The 20,804-nt window shown below is 47.1% G+C and overlaps 1 protein-coding gene across 9 annotated transcripts in view; it reads left to right on the forward strand.

The window, feature by feature from the left end:
- The window catches only part of sox5 (SRY-box transcription factor 5), an 88,952-nt gene that overhangs the window by 36,624 nt on the left and 31,524 nt on the right, over nucleotides 1–20,804 (forward strand). For 6 of the 9 annotated variants that reach the window (XM_061806664.1, XM_061806669.1, XM_061806666.1 and 3 more), the window contains exons 4-7: nucleotides 2,291–2,377; nucleotides 8,688–8,860; nucleotides 11,334–11,402; nucleotides 19,549–19,675. In XM_061806664.1, the coding sequence (XP_061662648.1) occupies nucleotides 2,291–2,377; nucleotides 8,688–8,860; nucleotides 11,334–11,402; nucleotides 19,549–19,675 (456 nt within the window). The remainder of the gene's footprint in view (nucleotides 1–2,290; nucleotides 2,378–8,687; nucleotides 8,861–11,333; nucleotides 11,403–19,548; nucleotides 19,676–20,804) is intronic. The other 3 variants (XM_061806667.1, XM_061806668.1, XM_061806671.1) reach the window with 3 other exon arrangements.

Below are 20,804 nucleotides of genomic sequence, written 5' to 3' on the forward strand. Positions count from 1 at the left end.
CTTGAGTAAAACAAAACGATATTGCAGAAATGCTTCAACAACTACGTGACCCGCCCCCTTTTTAACAAAAAACAAATTTAATGTAATTTGTTTCTGCCATCTCTTAAGAACATTTCTGAAGTGGCTCATCACGACATCATTAAAATTTTGAAGCGCTCTGCAACATTCAGATTTATGGAGGTGATGGAGTTCGATGAAATTATGGATTTCGTTCCACTTGGCTCAGATGGCTTTGATGTCAGCACTTGGGACAAACAACAGTCACTACCGGGACACATCTGTGTATAGACGCTACGTTATACAAAATAACAAAAGTGCGCTGATTATGTCATTTCCGGGTTTTTTTTCGGGGGGCGTTCGAATAGACAATAACAAAACCCGTCGTGGGTGGGTCAGCTGCTTGCGCCGCGCAAATTATGTTATTTCCCATTTTTTTTCCGGCGGCGTGGCAAATCACAACAAAGCGCGTCGTGGGTCAGCCGGTCTGGCCACGCGCAATATGTTATTTCCAGGTTTTTTCAGCGGCGTTTGAGTACCGATTTTCGTTTGAAAACAGAAGCAAAAAAATCTCGAAATTTCCATTTGAAAACGGGGACAATGAAAAACTGAGGCTTTACTGTATATATATTTATATATATTACTGAATGAAGGGAAACATGGGCTAGTAGAAAAATTTTACTTCTCTCATCCAGGGCAAAGAAGCTGGTACTTGAGTACCACTTGGGGCCTATGTGTGCACGTGCCCGGTTATAATTCCGTCGACTAGACTGCAAAAAGCTAAATAAGTTAAATAAGATAACCGTTGACGAAACACACATTCTTGCCTTTCATGCCATAAATAGAGATTAGTCATGCTTGTGGACAATTAGGTGTCCTTGGAGATGCCTGTTGGCCGAAATAGGTTAGGTCACATGTTTTTTTTTTTTTTGTCATGTTCTCCACCCATTTCTATTTTTCCATCCAACCGCACCTGAGACTGACATAATGCTCACCAATTAAAACCCTTTGCGTTTGTCCTGCAAGGCCACTTTTGAACGGCGGATGCGCAGTCGGGCAGTCGCGCGGTGAGATGAAGACGTTTTCATCTTTACGTCTTTCTTGTCGTTCCAGTTTATGAGGTGGTGGAGCGGGAATAATCCAAGGACAAACTTTTGCCTCATCTGTGCGCACGGTGCAGAGATCTATTTTATATAAGAGAGTGTGTCTTTGTTTTGTGGATTTTTGTGCTTTCGAGTGTGTGTGTGTTTGTGTTGGCCGATTGTGTTGGTTAATTCCACCCCCCCCCCACACACACACGCACACCCGCGGTGTTAAAAACCTTCCATCCCAAGTGCAGATGGCTCCCGGTAAATAACCTTTGCGGCAGTTCTCCTTCTTCTTGTCACTCATTTTGTTCATAATGCGTCAGAGAGCAATTCCAAAATTCATCTTCAGTCGCTGGATCACTTGGTTAATTTAAAAAAAAATAAAATGCCTGTTGAATTAAACTAAAACAAGAACTTTTTTTTTTCCATCAACCTGAAAATTTAGGGGGGGGGGGAGTCTATAAACTGTCTTCAAATAAGTACGGAAAGCAAAATAAATCAATCTCTAGGTACGATTTGAATCTGTTAATTTAGAATATTACATATGGCGGTCACTCATTTGCAGGTTTTCGCGTGACATCTTCCGGGTAAACATCCACATTTACGTGGCGGCGTGTTTTTTTTTTGTTTTTTTTTTTTTTGTTTTTTGTGCGCCGGCGCAAGCGAGGCTCGGCGCCGTGTGCGTGCAGAAACAAAGCGCCGTCTGATAATGTGTCCATTGTGGCAGGTGCATTAAGGCCCTCTTTGTCTCAGGGCCCACAGGGCTAATGATTCTCTAGCAGCAGGTGAGAGGCAAAAAGCCTCTCGCACTTCCTCTCCCTCTGCGCTCCACTTGTCTCTCGCTTTGTCTTGCTCCGGCTCGCTCCGCTCTTGTCTTCCCCCCCCCCCCTCCTCTCGTGCACTTGTTTTTTGTTCCTCCAATTGCCTCTCGCTCGATTATCAGCATCCCTCTCCTGTCCCCTCGCTGCCTCTCTCTCTCTCTCTCTCTCTCTCTCTCTCTCTCTCTCTCTCTCTCTCTTTCCCTCTCTTGCTCTGCCCCTGCTGATGCGGCCATTAGGCCGAGTCGCTGCTGCCTTTATTACAGCAAATGGATTTTAAAGGTGCTTTATTGTCATATTGGCCAGCCTACTGAAGCTCTCTCTCTCTATCTTTCTCTCTCTCTCTTTCTCTTTCTCTCCCTTGTGTCCTTCATCGCCCCCAAACAGAACCTCCCAGCATTGAGAGGCTGTTGTCAAAGGACTGGAAGGACAAACTTTTGGCCATGGGCTCAGGGCACATTGGCGATATTAAAGGTAGGTTACCTCACGCCGCGCATCTGAATATCAAGTCCTTCGGACTTATAAAATACTGACTCACTGTTCACATAAGCAATGACGATTCTGAGAACGTATAAAGGCCAGAATCATGAGAAGCAACAAAAAGTATTTTCTTGGTTTCCAGTTCAGTTGAGAGCGCAACAATGTTTTTTCTTTTTTCGAAGAATTTGTCCTCAAAATTCATCGAGACCTCTTTCAGTATTGTTCGAGCCCATTTATTTCCGTCCGTTTGCTTCGCAGTCCATTGCAAACCTGCCTAAATTGAGTCCGAACACCCTGCAGGAGGACATTAAACTCTCCCCTGTGCAGCACATACGCAAAATAAAAATCCAAATGCCCATTTAAGGCTATTAAACTCACTTTTGTGACCATATAATACAAAATTTTATTCTTATTTACCTACGCGAGACAACATGCTACTGGCATACTCTGATTTGGAACGCGGGCGCCATTTTGGTTTGGTGAGTTCAAGTAAACAAGCGGTAACTAAGCAGGAATCGTTTCACAAAGGTGTATGAACAGGGGCGCACTGCTACGTTATCGGTTGCTAATATCGAAAGTGGGCGTTGGAAAGTGCCTTTCTTTCCGACTGCCAGCTGCGGTCAAGAACCAGTGGGAGAAAACGGAACAGTTAGGAAGCAACCGAATGGCGACAACTGTCTCGTGTTAACAGAGCCGATCTGGCAGCAAAGTCATTCCCTTAGGTCCGAGTTTGCTTGGAGCATTTTGTTCTTGGTAAGTATTGGATACCATTTAGAATTTCATATCTACTTAGCAAAAACTATGTGAAGGAGAAGTATAAGGTAGGGCCAAGGGCCTACATAATACGAGTGTGTGAACACAATGCACGTCAACAAAATCTGTACTTTCTGTTTTATCGTCATAAATTTGCAAAAACGAGGTAGCGCACCGCTAGCTGTTTCATGCCTTGAGTTAAAAATGTAGCCGTGGAAGTGGAGAAAGAGGTGCGGGCTCCACTTGGGATTCGTCCCGGTCGAACCTCTCTCTCTCGGTAACAAAAACGAAAATAATAATCTACACCTCTTTAGTTGGTATAATCAATATTATTTAAAACGCTGACTGTAATCACGCGGTACATATTCAAATTGCATTGTACGGTACGCTAACCTTAGCGGTGTGGAGACAGGTTGCCTACAATGGATACCGTCACATCACGAACCCAACATTGAATTGTTTGTGGGCCTCCAGAACTTTGTAATTCTTTAGTTGGTCCACGATGTAAGCGCCTGTCGAGAAGAGGAGAAAGTTGACGATGTCTGGATAGGTTACCGCCGCCCACATTCGTGTGCTCCATTTGTGTTTCTCCAAGGCATACGGGTCGATATCGTCGATCAAAGCCCACTTCTTGTCGTAACGGTTTCTTGAAACAACATCTAATGAGCACCGATAACTTTCCGAAGTCTTTTTAGCCGTCACGCGTCACTTTTAACAGTCGTACGAGCATTTGGGTAACTCCGGTCTGTATGCAAAAAGCCACAGAGTGAACGGCGCATCAGTAGAGAGAACCCATCCAACATGGCCGCGTGCCCCGGATATAGTCACGTGGTGGAAAACGCATTTTCTTCCCGTAATTCAATAAGTACGAGAAACAGCCGCCTGTTTTGAGCGGTTTGGAGTTTTCAAAAACCGTTCCATCTATAGTACAGCTACTGTATATATTATAAATAACGCTGAAATGCTCAATTGATTTAAATGAAGGGGGGGGGCAAATATGACAATGATCACCCACCCTTGCTCATTTTGTGGAGTCTTGACGTTAATTTACGTGTTTTCTTTCATAAACTTTGTTAACTAAACAAGCCTGCTCCAAAACAATCAGTATTCACCCAGAAACAGGAAATGCAAGATGACTGGACTGAGCATGTCCGAAATTGATGCCATATAAGGACATGGAATGCATAACGACTCCCCATATAAGGTCATATAACATCCTCAGTTGCTTATGTAGGAGCATTAAACACCCACACACTCTTAATATAATAAAACTGCCTTCCTTGCCCATATAAGGGGATGAACCACCCTCCAATGCCCATATTTGGACTCAAAACCACTCACAGTCCCCATATATGGACACGCGAAACCCTCCTATGACCATTCAAGGACAGAGGTGACCCTCTCATTGCCCATATAAGGACACGTCTCGAGTTACAAAAGACACATAACTGGTGGGAGTTGAGAAGAAATGTTTCCATAACAATATTTGGAGAGTACGGCCCATTATTAAATTGAACCGATCCAACTTTCTTTAACAAACGCCAGGGCAGCAGGCTGAGTAGACCAAAGGCTACAAAGGGGGCATGAGGATATGCGGGAGTCAAAGGGAAATATGAAAAGAGAAATATTTGCCGGCATTGCTGCTTCATTAGGAGGCGAGATATGTAATCAAAGAGCCTTGCGGAGCGCCATGGCAGTAGCGAGGACATGCTTCATTGATCAAACCTTGCTTCTCCCCCCCCCCAGCTCCCCGCTGAGCTGACATTTCCGTATAGGGGGCGTCCTGCAGGGCCCCCTCACACACACCCATAGCTAGGGCGAAAAATCACGAGTGCATCCGAGTTCGTGTGCGTCTGCTTTGACCACACTTACATTGATGAGCGTGAGAAACCACTACTTTTAAGTAAGACCCTCACTGGACATTTTATTAATATTTTTACAGAATACTAACTTACTTTAATGTCCTTCCAAGTAGGACCGTTGAATCCATTTATTGAACACCGTAGAAACAGCAGAGCACAGAAACACAGTGAGCACACTTGCAAGTGGAGCTGGTGTTGACCACAGCTCACACCCGGACGCTCACGTGCAGAGTCATCGATGCACGTGCACAGGAATACGTACATTATTTGATTTAAATTCAATACTTGCGTTTTATGTACCCTCCATAATGTTTACAATACGTTTAAAAGTAGGTTTAAATTAGTGCATGGGAGGAGTAAAATGACTTGCAGTTGGTACCTTTATATCTTGGGACCACACGAACAACCAAACGCGTGGACCGAACTGAAAGAGTGCCATAAGTTTGACTCATTTAATGATTGAGTGTCACACCGTTGTACTTACAGGTCAAGTGTCACCCCTATAAAAATACATATAACATTATTCACTTCAATGTCTATAAGAAAAAATAAATATGAGCGGAGAGCACGTCATCCACGCGCAAAGTTGCGGAAGTGTCATTCGACATCCAAGTGGTCGCCATATTGGCTGCATCTCCTGCCCGTGATGTCACACTGGGACATTCGCCCTTGAAAACACGCTGTGGCCCCAACTATGGGAGTCGAACACGCCCCTTCAGACACGGTAGTTCTTTCCAAGAAGAGAACATCTCACAACCGAGTGAAGTGACCGGGGCAATATTACCCTATTGTTTCGAGCCATATTTAGATGATATGTGGATCATGGCTAAACCACCTCCCCACCCGATCCACCTTCACGGTGGAGATGAGCACGACACATTTAGCACCCTTGATTTACGGATTAAGCCCCTCCCCCCTATTGTTAGTAGCTCTATTCACACCTATCTGTCATTTGGAACCCATGAAGCTCTCCTCCTTTGCACCCGTGAAATCGATTTTTCACGACGAACTGGATCTTTTGGAAAAATATGAAGAGCGAATCCATCCTCCCGAGTGTTCAAGGAATATCCAGCAATGCAACAAGCCGGCATTTTGGCTAACACGAAGGATCAACGAACTACCTTACAGCAGGCAAAACTAGTATAAACAGACGAGACCACTTGAGTGCGCTACTGCCCTGTCCGTCACTTCCTGCTTCTTCTCGAAAACAAAACTCTCGGGAGGATTTTTGTGGAGGGAGTTACAAAAAGCCATATGCGTCACAAACATGTTTTGTGGTGAAAAAACGGATGCGTCCATATCGGCTGCCGTTTTTTTTTTTTTTTTTTTTTTTCTCACTAATAACATACTAAAAATCATGCATTTCATGACAGTGGCTCTTTAAATTAACTTTTGTTGAAGTAAAAAATATATATATCGTACATCAAATTAAGAAAGCCGATGGTAAAATGATTTTTTTTTTGTGTGTTCAACCAAGCAAATTGTATCAAACTTCGTCAATGGGAAAATCACGTGACACTCGATCTTGTAGTAAACACTTAAATCAAGCTAGTCACCATAATCTACTTATTGACACTAACTGGGTTGCTTCCTTCATGTGAATATACTTGCTAATCATCCTCGCAGACTTTGCGGACCTTTCTCCATCCATCTCGCTCCCCCCACCCCCCGAGATTCCCTCCGCGCGGCTCATTTATTAGCCCCCGAAACCGAGCGACAAGCTTTGCATTGTTACAAATTGGTTAATTGCGTTGAGCGTTTTAGGCCGGCCGCGGCGGGAATAATCACGGCGCGGAGGGGAGAAGCCGTTGATCGATTCCTCCTCGCGGCAGCTGAAGAAACAAACTGATGTGAGGAGGACTGGGATGGGGGGGGGCGGCTGTCGTAGAAGTTCGGGTAAAGAGAGGGTGCTGCGGGGTGCGCTTTGTCTCCCCCGTCTGCTCTGGTTTTTCTGATTAAAGCCTCACATCTTGATGAGGGGAAGGGAAAAAAAAAGCAGTTTCATCTTCACACACACTTTCTTTTTTTTTTTTTTTTTTAAACACTGAAAGGAACGATCTTCCACCCGGGCGTGCACATCCGCGCTATCCGTGCACAAAAGTGGTCCCGATTTAAGCGTGTTTGCATTTGTGCATGCGTGTGTTTGACCCCCCTGAGACAAGAAAGCCTCCTTTGATCCATCATTTCACCTTTACACCCCCCACCCCTTTAAGTTATCCCCTCTCACTTCAACCCCCTGCCCCCCTTTTTTTTTTTTGAACAGGCCAACGTTTTTTAACACTGGACCCTTTCTTGTCTTGGTCAGCTTGGGCGACACACACACACACACACACACACACACGCGTTTCTCTCTTTCTGGCTTTACAAAGGTGGGTCTGTGCGTTAGGACAGCGGCCTGTTTATTTTTCCAGCAGCCAGCGCTCCCGACAGTTGCCTTTATTGTTCATTGTTGGGGGATGGACGGAGCGAGGGAGCGGTGGGCTGGTTGGACGGAAGGAGGGTGGGGTGTGGTGGTGGTGGGGAGGAGGGGGTGGCCGGCATTGGTGGGTTTGGGCGACTACCAACCGGGAGGACAAATGGATGACTCTCACCTTTCCGTCGCGGTCAAAGGCCGGGTCAGGCCGCGTTGTAGCGCGCTGTCTTCACCGCCATTCCTCCGTTCCTTCTTCCTTTTGGCCTTCCCCCCCGAGGCGAGGTTTCTCCCCCTTTTCTCCGGCCGTCATCTGGTCTGACTGGTGCAGGAATGCGGCCCTCTTGAAGGTAGCAGCTGAGGAACAATGGAGGATTGTAGTTACACACACACGCTCGGTGTATAGTAAACCTGCAACCGCCGGGTACGCGCAGACATGAGGACCCCGCGCTGATTGTGCGGCTCCTTAACGACATCCTGTTGAATGATTTAGGCCTTGTGCGGCGGCGTGTTTGGATACGTAATTGTGTACGTGTGTGCGCGTGTGTAATGGAGCTGGTATGTCAGGATCTGAGGGGTGAAAGGTCAGGCCATGCTAAATGTGAGCAGAAGGCAGGTTGACTGCAGGGTAAACACAGACCAGACACACTTTCCTTCTCTCTCTCTCTCTCTCTCTCTCTCTCTCTCACACACACAACACACACACACACACACACACAAATATATCCTGTTCTTAGCCGGAGATTTTAAATGCAGTCGTTATTTTTTTTTCCCCCCATCGTTTTGTTAAACTGGAACGGATTTCTAGTTTGTTTAACCTGTTGATAAATGTTTCCTTTTTCGGACTTTTTTTTTTTTCAACATATACGAAGCAATAAAGACGATGATGGATGTGCTCTGCAGTAATCACACAGAAAAAAAAAAACGAAAAAAAAAACGAGTCAACATCTGGTTTTACAACACACCTTCCGTCGTAGGGACTCCGAACCCCCAGATCGGTCATATATTACCCGGACCAACAAGCCACGGATAGCTTCACACTACTTTGTTGTTCCTTGGCCTTTCTGACCCGACTCCCACAATCTTCTTTGGCCTCCGGATAGAAGACATCCGTATTTGTGTTCTCAACAAACTTTTCACACCAAGGTCGAACGTTTTTTTTTTTTTTTTTTAAGAGAAAACACAAAACGTTCATTCTTCCTTCTTAAATTCAAACCTTCACTTCCCTTTGAAGGATTGCATTCACCCCCCCCCTACTCTCTTGCCTCCCCCCCTGTAGGTACCCCGGACAGCCTGGCGGAGAAAGAGCGCCAGCTCATGGCCATGATTGGCCAGCTGAGCAGCCTGAGGGAGCAGCTCCTGGCGGCCCACGAGGAGCAGAAGAAGCTGGCCGCCTCGCAGATGGAGAAACAGAGGCAGCAGATGGAGCTGGCCAAGCAGCAGCAGGACCAGGTACGCAATCATTCGACGACAGTACCTAGAAACATCTTTACAGCCCCGTTTTTTTTTTTTTTGTGCTCCTTCGATGCTTTCATTTTGCCCTCAGTTTGGCACGTTTGCAGACTTTTAGTATCAGGAAGGGCAAACTTTTTTTTCCAAATATGGTGTATATTAAAAAACATATATCACCGATGGATCTGGAATGTATCCCCCGAGATGAACAGGAGTTTTACAGTATCACAAGAATAATTCTTCTTCTTTTCCTTTCGGCTTGTCCCGTTAGGGTCCGCCACAATCTGTCATCTTCTCTCTCACATCTTCCTCTCTAACACCCATTGCCCTCATGTCCTCCTTCACAACATCCATCAACCTTTTCTTTGGTCTTCCTCTCCCTCTTTTGCCTGGCAGCTCCATCCTTACCATCCTTCCACCAATACACTCACTATCTTGCTCTCATGTCCAAACCGTCAAAGTCTGCTCTCTCGAACCTTGTCTCGAAAACATTCAACTTTGGCTGTCCCTCTCGTGAGCTCATTTCTCTACTCCTATCCAACGTGCTCACTCCGAGCCAGAACCTCAACATCTTCATTTCTGCTACCTCCAGTTCTGCTTCCTGTTGTTTCTTCAGTGCCGCCATCTCTAATCCGTACATCATGGCCGGGCCTCACAACTGTTTTATAGACTTTGCCCTTCATCCTCGCAGAGACTCTTCTGTCACATAGAACACCAGACACCTTCCGCCAACTGTTGCAACCTGCTTGGACCCGTTTCTTCACTTCCTTACCACACTCACCGTTGCTCTGGATTGTTGACCCCAAGTATTTGAAGTCGTCCACCCTCGCCATCTCTTCTCCCTGGAGCTTCACTCCTCCTCCTCCTCCGCCCCTCTCATTCACGCACATATTCTCTGTTTTACTTCGGCTAATCTTCATTGTTCTCCTTTCGAGTGTGTGCCTCCATATTTCTAATTGTTCTGCAGATATTTACTTCTGTCCTGAGTCTAGCCTCTACTACTATTTCCCATAAGTTCATTGTGTGGCTCATCCTCTTTATTCCTCTATAGCTTCCCCAGCTCTGAACATCGCCTTTGTCCTTAAAAATGGGGACTAGCACACTTTTCCTCAATTCTTCTGGCATCTTCTGAACCTCTCGTATTCTATAGAATAAGTTGGTCAAAAACTCCAGCCACCTCTCCAAATTGCTTCCATACCTCCACTGGTATGTCATCAGGACCAAGTATCTTTCCATTTTTCATTCTGTTCAGTGCCTTTCTAACTTCCCCCTTACTAATCATTGCCACATTCTTGCCTCTTCTACTTGCAGTATCACAAAAATAATACATTTCTGAATTGTGCACTCACATCAACTTAGCTGTTAACTTCCATAACTGCACTCACACCTTTCTCTCCATCATTTTGAGAGGTTTACCCCCCAGCTTTCTCTTACACTGCGTCCTCTGGACTCTCCCATGATGCCACAGGCTACCAGCTATCCATCAATCCATTATCTACCGCTTTTCCGGGTCGGGTCGCGGGGGAAGTAGCTTCAGCAGGGATACCCAGACTTCCCTTTCCCCGGCCACCTCTTCCAGCTCTTCCGAAGGGATCACGAGGCGTTCCCAAGCCAGCCGAGAGACATAGTCTCTCCGACGTGTCCTGGGTCATCCTCGGAGTCTCTCAGTCTCACCAGGGAGGCGTCCAGGGGCTACCAGCTAGTTACAGAAAAAGCACAAATATAGTGTATTTTTCCCCACACATGCATCTTTTGGCAACACGGCGCAGGGAGTAAGCATCGGGTACGTAACGCTGGAGTGGATGCAAGTGAGGCACAAGCATTACCAGGCAAGACCGTGCCAGGTATTTGCATAGAAAGACGGGTTTCCCCTTCTTTGTTGTGCTTTTTAGCTGCCGGGAAGCCGGCTTTGCGCGTCGGTGAACTCGGAGCTATGCAACCGCGGCAAGATAAAAAAAAAAAAAAAATGAAAATCACCTGTGACAAAAATGATGCCTCCCAGGCATTAGCGATGACCGACGCCTGTTGTGTGGGAATATAGTCTGTGTGAGAACGTTATGCCCGATGCATCCTGGGAAGTAAGGAAGGATGGACCCCGTAAGGAAGGATGGACCCCAAATGCAAAGATTTCACAAACAACAACGGGTTTAAATTATATGAACAAATTGGGATATTACTGCTGCTTTTGGAGATGAGATGCACTGCACGTCACTAACGCGACAATGTCGACAGATGGACTTGTGTCACTAAGTGTGTCGACGCGACGGCGCTGACCCTTTGGCTGTGAGCTGAGACCAGATGAGATCCGTTCTTTAATATTTCATTGCCTCTCTCGTGCAACCGGGGGCCTTTGAGACCTGCAGATGCGTCGCATCTCCCACACAGCCCGCACCCCCACGCATACGGAGACTGGCTATATTGTGGATATTCTAATAATTAGCTTTTTTGTGTGCGTGTGTGTCCGCGTCCTCAGATTGCCCGGCAACAACAGCAGCTTCTGCAGCAGCAGCACAAAATCAACCTCCTGCAGCAGCAAATCCAGGTGAGGCCGCTTTGTGCGTGTGCAGCCGTGCGTTGATGATACAGACTGTAGATGTGCGTGTTTGTCCGTAGATGGTACTTTATGTATGTTTCATAACATGTGAGTCAGCACAAGTGTGTGTGTGTTTGCATGGCCTTGGAAGGCCATTCTGTGGTTTATCTCAGCAAAGAGCCAAATTGGAGAGGTGTGTGCAGCATTTCTCACATGTATTCGCAGTCTTAAACCGTCTGCATGTGAAACTTTCTAGTAAACGTTTTTTGGGGGTGGGTCAGAAGTACCCAAAGGGTGGTGAGAGATCATCGTCACTTATGCTTCTATTCTTCAAGTGATCAGTATTATCTTTGTTGCGCAAAAGTACATACTTTCACATTATGGAAAATATTCCATAAATGTGACAGAGACTCTCCATGCCTTGCTTTTTTTCGTCACAGGTACATATAAGTTTCTTTCGGCTTGTCCCATTAGGGGGTCGCCACAGCGTGACATCTCAGATGAACGCTAATATTTGTTTGGCACGGTTTTTACGCCGGATGTCCTTCCTGACGCAACCCCTCTTGGGGAGTAGAGGCCCCAGTGAGATACGACCTCATGACCCCTGGTTATCAAACCAATGCTCTAACAATGAGCTATGGGGCCTCTAGTCACAGGTACATATAAAATTAGAAATGCAGTTAATTATTATAGGAAAACATGTCCAATGCATTCAGTAAATACTGTATCAAGAAGTGGCGGTTAGCCGGATCTCGCTTTAAACCCAGAAACAATTTTTTGGTGTGTGTGAAAGTGTTTGAAACATGATATGATCTCCCATTTTTGATTGCCGGTTATATCTGATGATGTACATCTGTGATTACGATATTGAATCAGAAAAACTAGTTGCCAGTCATGAAACCCCCTACACACTGTGGGACGGTTTCATCGCTTGCTGTGGGGCGGGGGCCCTTACATGCTGCAGTGTTGCAGAAATCCAGGCCGGGGCGAGCTACGCTGACTTGGAAAAAAATGGAAGTATTGTCCTTTTTGGGTGCGACACTGGACCCACTATGTCGGTCCAGGTGGCTCGGAACTAATAGCCCGGGCTTTTCTAAAGGCAGATGACACTGGATTTTGAGCTGAGAAAGGCCCGCTTTGTATCGCCGAGACGCCCCGTCCAAGACGGAACACACACACATGCATACACATCCCCCTTCTTAACCCCCTCGTGAGTTGGCCATCCACAGTTGATGTGATAAGGGGCCTTGTGATAGCATTTGTGTGCGCCTTTTTGGTGTAAAGCAGCTGTGTTTATTTGCTTTGTGTGAGTTCAATTATAAATTGTCCCCCCCCCCTTTTTTTTTTTGTGTCTCGCAACTGCGTTGTTTGTGAAGACTTGTCTGTGTGTTCTGGATTGCGCGCGTCTCGGACTATGCGTGCGCGTGCATTTGCCGCAGCTGTGTGTGTCGAGCTATAAACACGTCCGCTCATGATTCACTCCCTCACGACCCCGTCGAGACAAAGCACTCTTTTCCCATGACTTTGCAACCTTTTCCCAAACAAGCGTCTCTCCGTCGGACACCCACCCCCGCCACCCCCTCAACAATAGCCTCTCACATACCGGGGAGGGGGAGGGACGAGAGAGGGCACGGCGGCGTAAGCGTACGTTCGCTCGTATCTCGAAAAACGACGGCCCGATGATCAAACGGATGCTCGGCATCAAAGAGTCGCCGGAGAAAAAAACGCACCGCTTAATGATTCATGAAGAGATTGTCTGCACAATCCCACAATACAATGGCCTGCCAGAGCGGGGGGCACCAGGTTCACGATGTTGGGGTGTGTGAGCGTGTTTTGTGTCTGTATGATAAGCCCCTTGTGATTGCATTTCCCCCTAACGAGGCCGAGTTCAGCTGTCCCTTCTTGTGTCTCTCTCTGTTTGTAGTGTGTGTGTTGGCTTTGTTGGACCCAAACCCCCCCCTCCAAAGGCCGTGAAGAATGCTTTCAAGCGTCCACTTGGACGAGGTGATGAAATGAAACGAATGATCAAGCTCATGAAAAAGAGAAGAGAGTGGCACACATCTTTGCGAAAGGAGGGCAAATTATTTATTGTCCTCGCAACTGTGTTACTTTTTCTTTTATCTTTTTTTTTTTTAATGTAGCACCAGAACTGAGCGTACTAGATGCGTGACAACAATGTAGGCCATTGAACGTGACCCAAGCGGACCGCGTACTTTGCACTCAACGCATGTGTTCATTGTGTAAGCACTCATTAGTGTACAGAAGTCAGTGATTGACTCCTTTGTTGCTTTGATTAATTGATTTTTTTTACCTGGAATTAACCTCCATATTGAGCCATTAGACAAACACCGTCAGAAATAGGACTACGGTGGAGTTCTATCGCGGTCCATCTAGGTACAATGCACAAAAGACTATACATCCATCCATTATCTACCGCTTTTCCGTGTCGGGTCGCGGGGGAAGTAGCTTCAGCAGGGATACCCAGACTTCCCCTTTCCCCAGCCACTTCTTCCAGCCCTTCGGGAGGGATCCCGAGGCGTTCCCAAGCCAGCCGAGAGACGTAGTCTCTCCAGCGTGTCCTGGGTCGTCCTCGGGGTCTCTTTCTGATGGGACGTGCCCGGAACACCTCACCAGGGAGGCTTCCGGGAGGCATCCGAATCAGATGCCCCAGCCACCTCAACTGGCTCCTCTCAATGTGGAGGAGCAGCTTCTCACCCTATTTCTAAGGGAGAGCCCGGACACCCTGAGGAGGAAACTCAGTTCGGCCGCTTGTATCCGGGATCTTGTTCTTGGGCATGAGCTGCAGGTCATGACAAAAGACTAACATGTGTCCAATTATTGGACTTCAAAGATGTGTGTCCTGTGTTGTAATTTTCCAAAGTCAAAAAAGTGTGACTTTTAGGACAGGTTGTGTACCTAATCCGCAAATGTAATGAATTTTAGGCTTCGGGCCAACTGAACGTTAACTTTGAAAGCCGAAATGGAAAAGCGTGTAATCATAAACGCGCCCTCGGCTCCTCATTAAGCTCATCTTAAAACAAAATCTAGATTCATCCCCGAGGTCAGGTCAGCAGCGCCGGCAAAGAGAAACTGATCCTTACTTTGTGCCATTTAAGGCAATTCAACACATACAGCATTGGATTCGACGCATGCTGCATTATTCTGAAGCCAAAACGTGAGCGTGTGCGCGCACGGGGACGCACGAGCTTCTTTCCGCACCCCCCACCGGGGGCCTCCTTGTTAAGTTCGAAAGGGTGAGCATGTTCCCTCTCGTCTTCTCTCGTTCTAATTAGCCAACTTGTCTCCGAGGCTCCCCCCCGTGGCCGCCGTGCTGGGAAGCCCGGCGGGGATGAAAGGAGCTCACCTGCGGAGCGTCTGGGGTTTATGTTGAGAGCCCGGAGAATGGAAGCCCAACAGTGCATCGAGACAGGGATGAGGGGACGCGGACGTCTCCGCGACTAATGAATCAAAAAGTCAGCCGAGCGAGACTGACAGTTTAGTGCGTCTCAACTTCCCTCCGCGTAGCTCGTCTTTCATCTCATCAAGCGGGCTCGCTCGCCGCTTTAGAGGCAAGACAAGAAAGCGTAATGGGGGGCGGAGGAGAGAGACGGCAAAAGAAAAAAAAATGGTCAAATGAATAAAGCCACCTGATGCTTTGACTGGTTTAAGAGAGGCCAGACGCGCCGGCGACAGCGGCTAACAAGCTGTCCATTAAGTCTAACCCGCGTCGCTAACTCAATCACTCGAAGTACCTGGTGCGGCCGGAAGCTCACCAAAGGCTTTCATTCATTTCGACATAAACCGCACGCACCAGAATACGCGCACGGAAACAGCTAACCCAGTCGCCTGGATAACGGTCTAATCTCCGCCACTGAACAGCGACCGGCGCAATTTGGGGTTTCCCTGCACGCGGCGTCCTCTTTTTCCGAGGTACAACGTGCAGCACGTCAGTCTCAGGGTTCCGAGGTCCCGGTACTTGCTGAGGTTTTCTTTGGGTACTCCTAAAGACACCTGGGAATCCTGCAGTAAAGCCGTCCGTCAGTAAACCGGCCCCCGTCTCACAGTGGAAAGGTAATGGAGCGTTATTAGAAGCTCTCTCGCTTGAAATTAATTATTGGTTCTCTCCCCCGTTTAGCTAAAGGTCATCCAGGTCTTGCATTAATTGCCGAAGCATATGGCCGCCAACAGATTTTAGCTGAGGGACTGGCACGTTAGCGGGGGCTATTTTCCTTTTTCCGCGCGCTCAGATGTGGGCCATATTGTGCGGCACTGGCAGCCATTGTTCAACGCATTAACTTCACAGAGCTAATTACTCCCCAATAATAACTTTACCTTGGAGTTGTTTTTTTTTTTTTCTTTTTTTGCAAAGCGCGCCGCGTGCCAACCAACCTGTTTCGCACCCCATATGTTAATTAGCGGCCACATCTTCATTATGCCGCGACGGCGCTTTAAGTTCAAGCTGTGCCGCCTGGCGCGTGGTGAACGCAGTCGCCGCTCGCTGCCAATTATTCTCAACTCTTGCTCCCCGCGCCGCCTTCTCCCTCTCTTGTTCATTCTGTTCACTCTATCTGCCGGCGAGAACTTTCTCTCGCCAGGACGATTCCTCCCTGTCCTCCGTGGCCCCTGCGATATTTCGCACTTTCTATCAAGATACTCTTTCCTTTGCAAACATTTAGCACTGATTAGAGATGCTTTCGCTTGACGGGCTCTCGTTTGTCCATTTGTGTTTCTTTCAGACGCGTGGTGTTTGTTTGATGGCTTTTGGATGTGGAGGAGGGGTTGGGCGAGATTAAAAGCTCCCCCGTCCTCAATGCCGCCCGGAGTCGACAGAAGCGGCGGTGTGTTGTTTTGTCTGTGCCGTTGTAAGGTTTTCATGTTCACTTTGGGACTGAAGTGAAAGAGAAGCCGAGGAGAGTGTTATTCCCCAAAGTGCCTGCTGTTTTCAGATGTGCCTTTTGCTTTATCCGCCAAGATGTGGAGATTGTCTGATAGATGCGGCCTCGCTTTCTCACACAAGTGTCTCTGTTCCTTTCTGTCAAACCCTTGCGAGAGTTCTTTCCCTCCTGTTGCAGAACCCCTAAATGACTTTAAAGCTATTGCAGTGCGTCGTGGTGGTTTTGTACATTTGGTACGTGGGCCTTCGGCGGGGACTTCCAATCCAACGCTTAATATCGGCACCATAACGTCACAAAAATACTATCGGAGCACGCAATGTACATCATTGAGCGCAGATCAAAATCATAGACTTAGTTTGCTCTGACCAGCCAAGGCGAATTTTTAAAAATGCTTTGGGGCCAGCGAGCAAGGCCCTATGGGGTGAATTTGAAATCCGATTGGTTAAAGAAACAGCCCCATCGGTGATTTAGTTGAAATTCCATGTGCCAGGACTACTAATGGATAGATTTCCAATTACACCATCTTGTGTGTCATAGAGGTCAGAGAACACAGGTGATAGATGAAGCGTTAAGTTTTTTTTTTTTTTCTATTGTTAATTCATCCGCTTGGTCTAAAGCAGTGATTTCCAACCTTTATCGAGCCAAGGCACATATTTTACAATTGAAAAATCCCACGGCACAACAACCGAAGTAAATGTCACCAAAAAAGAATCGATTCATTACTGGATGTACTTCCTGCCATCTAATAGAAGAGGATTTTTTTTTGTTCTGTCTGTCATTGTGCCTCACTGGGATAAACAGATAAATAAAGATATGTTATTTCTTGGAATAAAAGTTGTTTTTTTTACCAATTACATAAAATTGGATAACTTCCCACGGCACACCTGAAGAGCGCTCACGGCACACTAATGTACCCCCCCAGCACACTGTTTGGGACTCACTGTGGTGACGTCATTGGAAACCTATCCATTGTGAAGATTCTGGGCAGATTTGTCTTATATAACAAGCACAGGCTGAAATCTGATCGGAGAAAAATATATCTAAATATCATCCACATACTTGTATTGGAAGCAGTGGAGTAAAGAGACATGCCAGGTAATAAAGAGGGATAGAGTGCTGGGACAGGATGAAGACAATATCATGTTTTCTCTTGTAAAATACGGATCTTGGCTCAATGGAGGTCAGGAATTGGATGTTCAGGATCCTACATGAGAGGGAATGAAAGCGGGAGTGTTGGGACACTCCTTTTAATCAATCAAATATTGTGCCAGGTCTAATTGGACTAATTGATGACGACGTTCTGCTCAGCTCGGCCGAGTTCAAATCCAGCAAAGATATCCACTGAAGTGGTGGAGTCCGCTCCAAAATCGGTGACCAGGCCCCCGATACTTCAGCACATCCAGCATCCGCCGGTTCTTGACCCGAGCGACTCTGCCTTGTGTGCGGCGCCGCTGAGCAGCCCAGCAGCTGTTAAGTCGACTATTATTACAGCAACATATGGGTTGGGAATTATTCTCCTCTCCTCTCCGCCGCTTGATCTTTTTTCTCCCATTGTGGAGAATCTCGTGCATTGTGCGCCGGCGTCGTCGAGTGATTCATGTCTGCCTGGTGTACGCTGCTTTTTTTTTTTTTTTTATGTGTTCCGATTAAAAAGGACAGAGATAGAGGCGAGAAGCCGAGAATAAGGATCTTATGTGATATTTTTATTCGCAAAGAAAGGAAGAAAAGCCACGCAGACGTCAGCCTCCTTGTCTCCTACCTCCTATTTCCTACCTCCCTATGGCGCATTACAGTATCCCTAGCCAGCTCCACTCCAGCATATGTCCAATTAGGCCTGAAAGGCAAAGCGGAACTGTTCTGCCTGTGATTCGTCCCCGCGGGGGGCCTGTCCGAGCGCCGCGCTGGAACGCCTCTCGCTTTCTGATCGCGCAAAAGCGACGCGTGGTTTATGGTTAACCCAAAAAAAAAATGGTGGTGTAATTTTTTTTTTTTAGGGGGGGATACAGGAGGTGTAGGGGGATTGTAAACAGGAGCCGCTTGAAGAGAGCATGATTCCCCTGAGCCGGGATAGTTTGATTATATTGTTGTTGGCATGCCGACACACGGGAGGAAGAAGAGGGAGGGGGCGCACACAGCATTTACTGTACACACACAGATAAAACGCTGTTTTACTACTAAACAACCACTTTAGGTGGCCATATCACGCAAAAAGTGATCGGATGATACGGGCGGCGCATCTTTATGATTGCGCCGCCATTTCACATCCATTTTCCGCATCAGACTGCTTTTACCCGGCTATTATCCTATTCAGGGATGTCACCGGTGTCAAAGCGCCGACTGTGGCGGAGCCGGGGGAAGGACAGAGGACGGAGTCAAAGGTCCGCTCGCCTCGGAGCGAAATGGGCCCCGGTTTACTTGTCGGGCGCCTTCAGAGACCTCATTCTGCCGATGTAAACGAGCGGAAAGAGACACGCAATCTCGCGGTTTTTTTTTTACTTTTATCTCCGTCACTTTCAAGCAGGGCTGAAGTGTTTAAGATTGAGGGAAAGCGCAAATTAACTTGTCGTATTCCTCCCATTCTCTCCATCCAAGCAGCTTGCAGCTTCTTTTTTTTCCGCCGTCCCTCAGTCACCTTTCTCCCATCTCTCCGTCTCAAACTGCATCGTCCGTCCATCACACACACGAGCCTTTGTGCGTTGTTTTTGGCAGCGCGCTGCTTTGTGCAACCATCTGTCTCCTACTTCTCTCTCTTTTTCTGACTCCCCCGTCTCCTCTCCTTCGCTCTCTCTTGGCTCCTTTGCCAAAGACGCCCTATCGAAGGAGTTTTTTTTCTTCTTCTTCTTCTTCTCCTGTCCTTTTTAAAATCCTCTGAAACCTTGTGAAGTCGCGTGGCTCGCTGCCGAAGAGTCTGCCGATACGGTTGCGTCTGAGCGTGCGAGTCTTGCGGGGTTCAATGGAACATCGTCATCTTTTTAAATGCGAGGAAAAGGCCAGCTGCTGAGAGCTGTCCACACTCCAGAAAAAGTGTGTGGGGTTTTACGTCGTGTTTGTTCCACAGCAGCGTGATCTACATGAGCCTGAATGTCTTCCGCAGCTCTTGAGCCAATGTGATGACTTTTATTTTAAATTTAAATCCGAAGCACCTACGCGGAGCCAATGCTAACGTTTCAAGCTGTTTCCGCCCTCTTTTATCCTTCCTTCCTTCCTTTCCTTACTCCTCCTCCTACGTTTCTCCCCCGTTCCCCTCCCTGCATCCTCAGCAGGTCCAGGGCCAACTCCCGCCGCTGATGATTCCTGTCTTTCCCCCGGACCAGAGGACCCTGGCGGCGGCGGCGGCCCAGCAGGGCTTCCTCATGCCTCCCGGCTTTAACTACAAACCCGGCTGCAGTGAGTGCCATCCGTAAACGTCGAAAATAAACAGGGCTTATGGTTTATATTTAGTAGGCGTATTCTGTAGGCTTTAGGTCCCTCGAGCCAGACTTTGAATCCCCCTGGTTGATACAGTCTTAATTCACCGTTGTCATTTGCTTATCTCTCTCGTTCTTGCTCCGTTTGGCTCAGACCATTTGTCTTCTATTTTTTGATTTATAAAAGCAACATGACTTTTTTTTTTTTTTGGCTATCACGCTCCGGCTGTGTGGCAATGTGTTGTTTACCACGGCAGAAAAAGAAAGAGAGAGAAGTGGGCACTTGCCAGGGGATGCTGGGAATAAAATGCTCCACGGGGGGGCGGGGGGGTTAGTTGAAGTGGAGGGGCTTTTGGGGGAGGGTGATAATGTGACCTGCCCCAGGTTCTCCTCACATTAACACGGGACGCAGCCAGAACGGGTTTGCGACGCAGCCCACACACGCGCAGGCGTGGAAGCCAGGGATGTATTTGCGACGTAGCAAACACCAAAAATAAAGTACTGCCGCAAATAGGACAAAAAGCGTGCGAGTCCCACCCCCAAGTTTACTGAATAAAATGAAACAAGAGATTCAAAAATCATATAGTCAAACACCCAAAATGTCCAACCAGCTCATGAGATGCCGCTAGCTTAATTGTAACATAAAATATGAAACGCCATAGATGGGCTAACAGAAATCATAGAGGTCGCAGTAATTTTAAGAATAGCAACGCATACAAACAGAGCAGACAGCCATACTCATCAATTTATACACTATTCTTTCTACTATTTGGCAACAACAAATATTATTAGAGGTAGTCAGGGACCTTCTCTTCCTCTTCTTCTTGCTATTAATTATACTGCATCACTTCCAAAAGACCTCTGTGCTGGTACTGACGAGGTGCAAATCTAAATCCAAACTCCCCTGTAACACAATCATTTTTTCCACCAGAAGTCTTGTACTACTGTATTAACACACCGTATTTTCCGCACTATAAGGCGCACCGCATTATAAGGTGCATAGAATAGACGCTACAGTCGACGCTGGGGTTACGTTATGCATCCAATAGATGGAGCTGCACTCAAGGCTCAATATTGATCCATATATAAGGCGCACTGGATTATAAGGC

The sequence above is a fragment of the Syngnathoides biaculeatus genome, chromosome 20 (assembly GCF_019802595.1).
Source record: "Syngnathoides biaculeatus isolate LvHL_M chromosome 20, ASM1980259v1, whole genome shotgun sequence".
Taxonomy (NCBI): domain Eukaryota; kingdom Metazoa; phylum Chordata; class Actinopteri; order Syngnathiformes; family Syngnathidae; genus Syngnathoides; species Syngnathoides biaculeatus.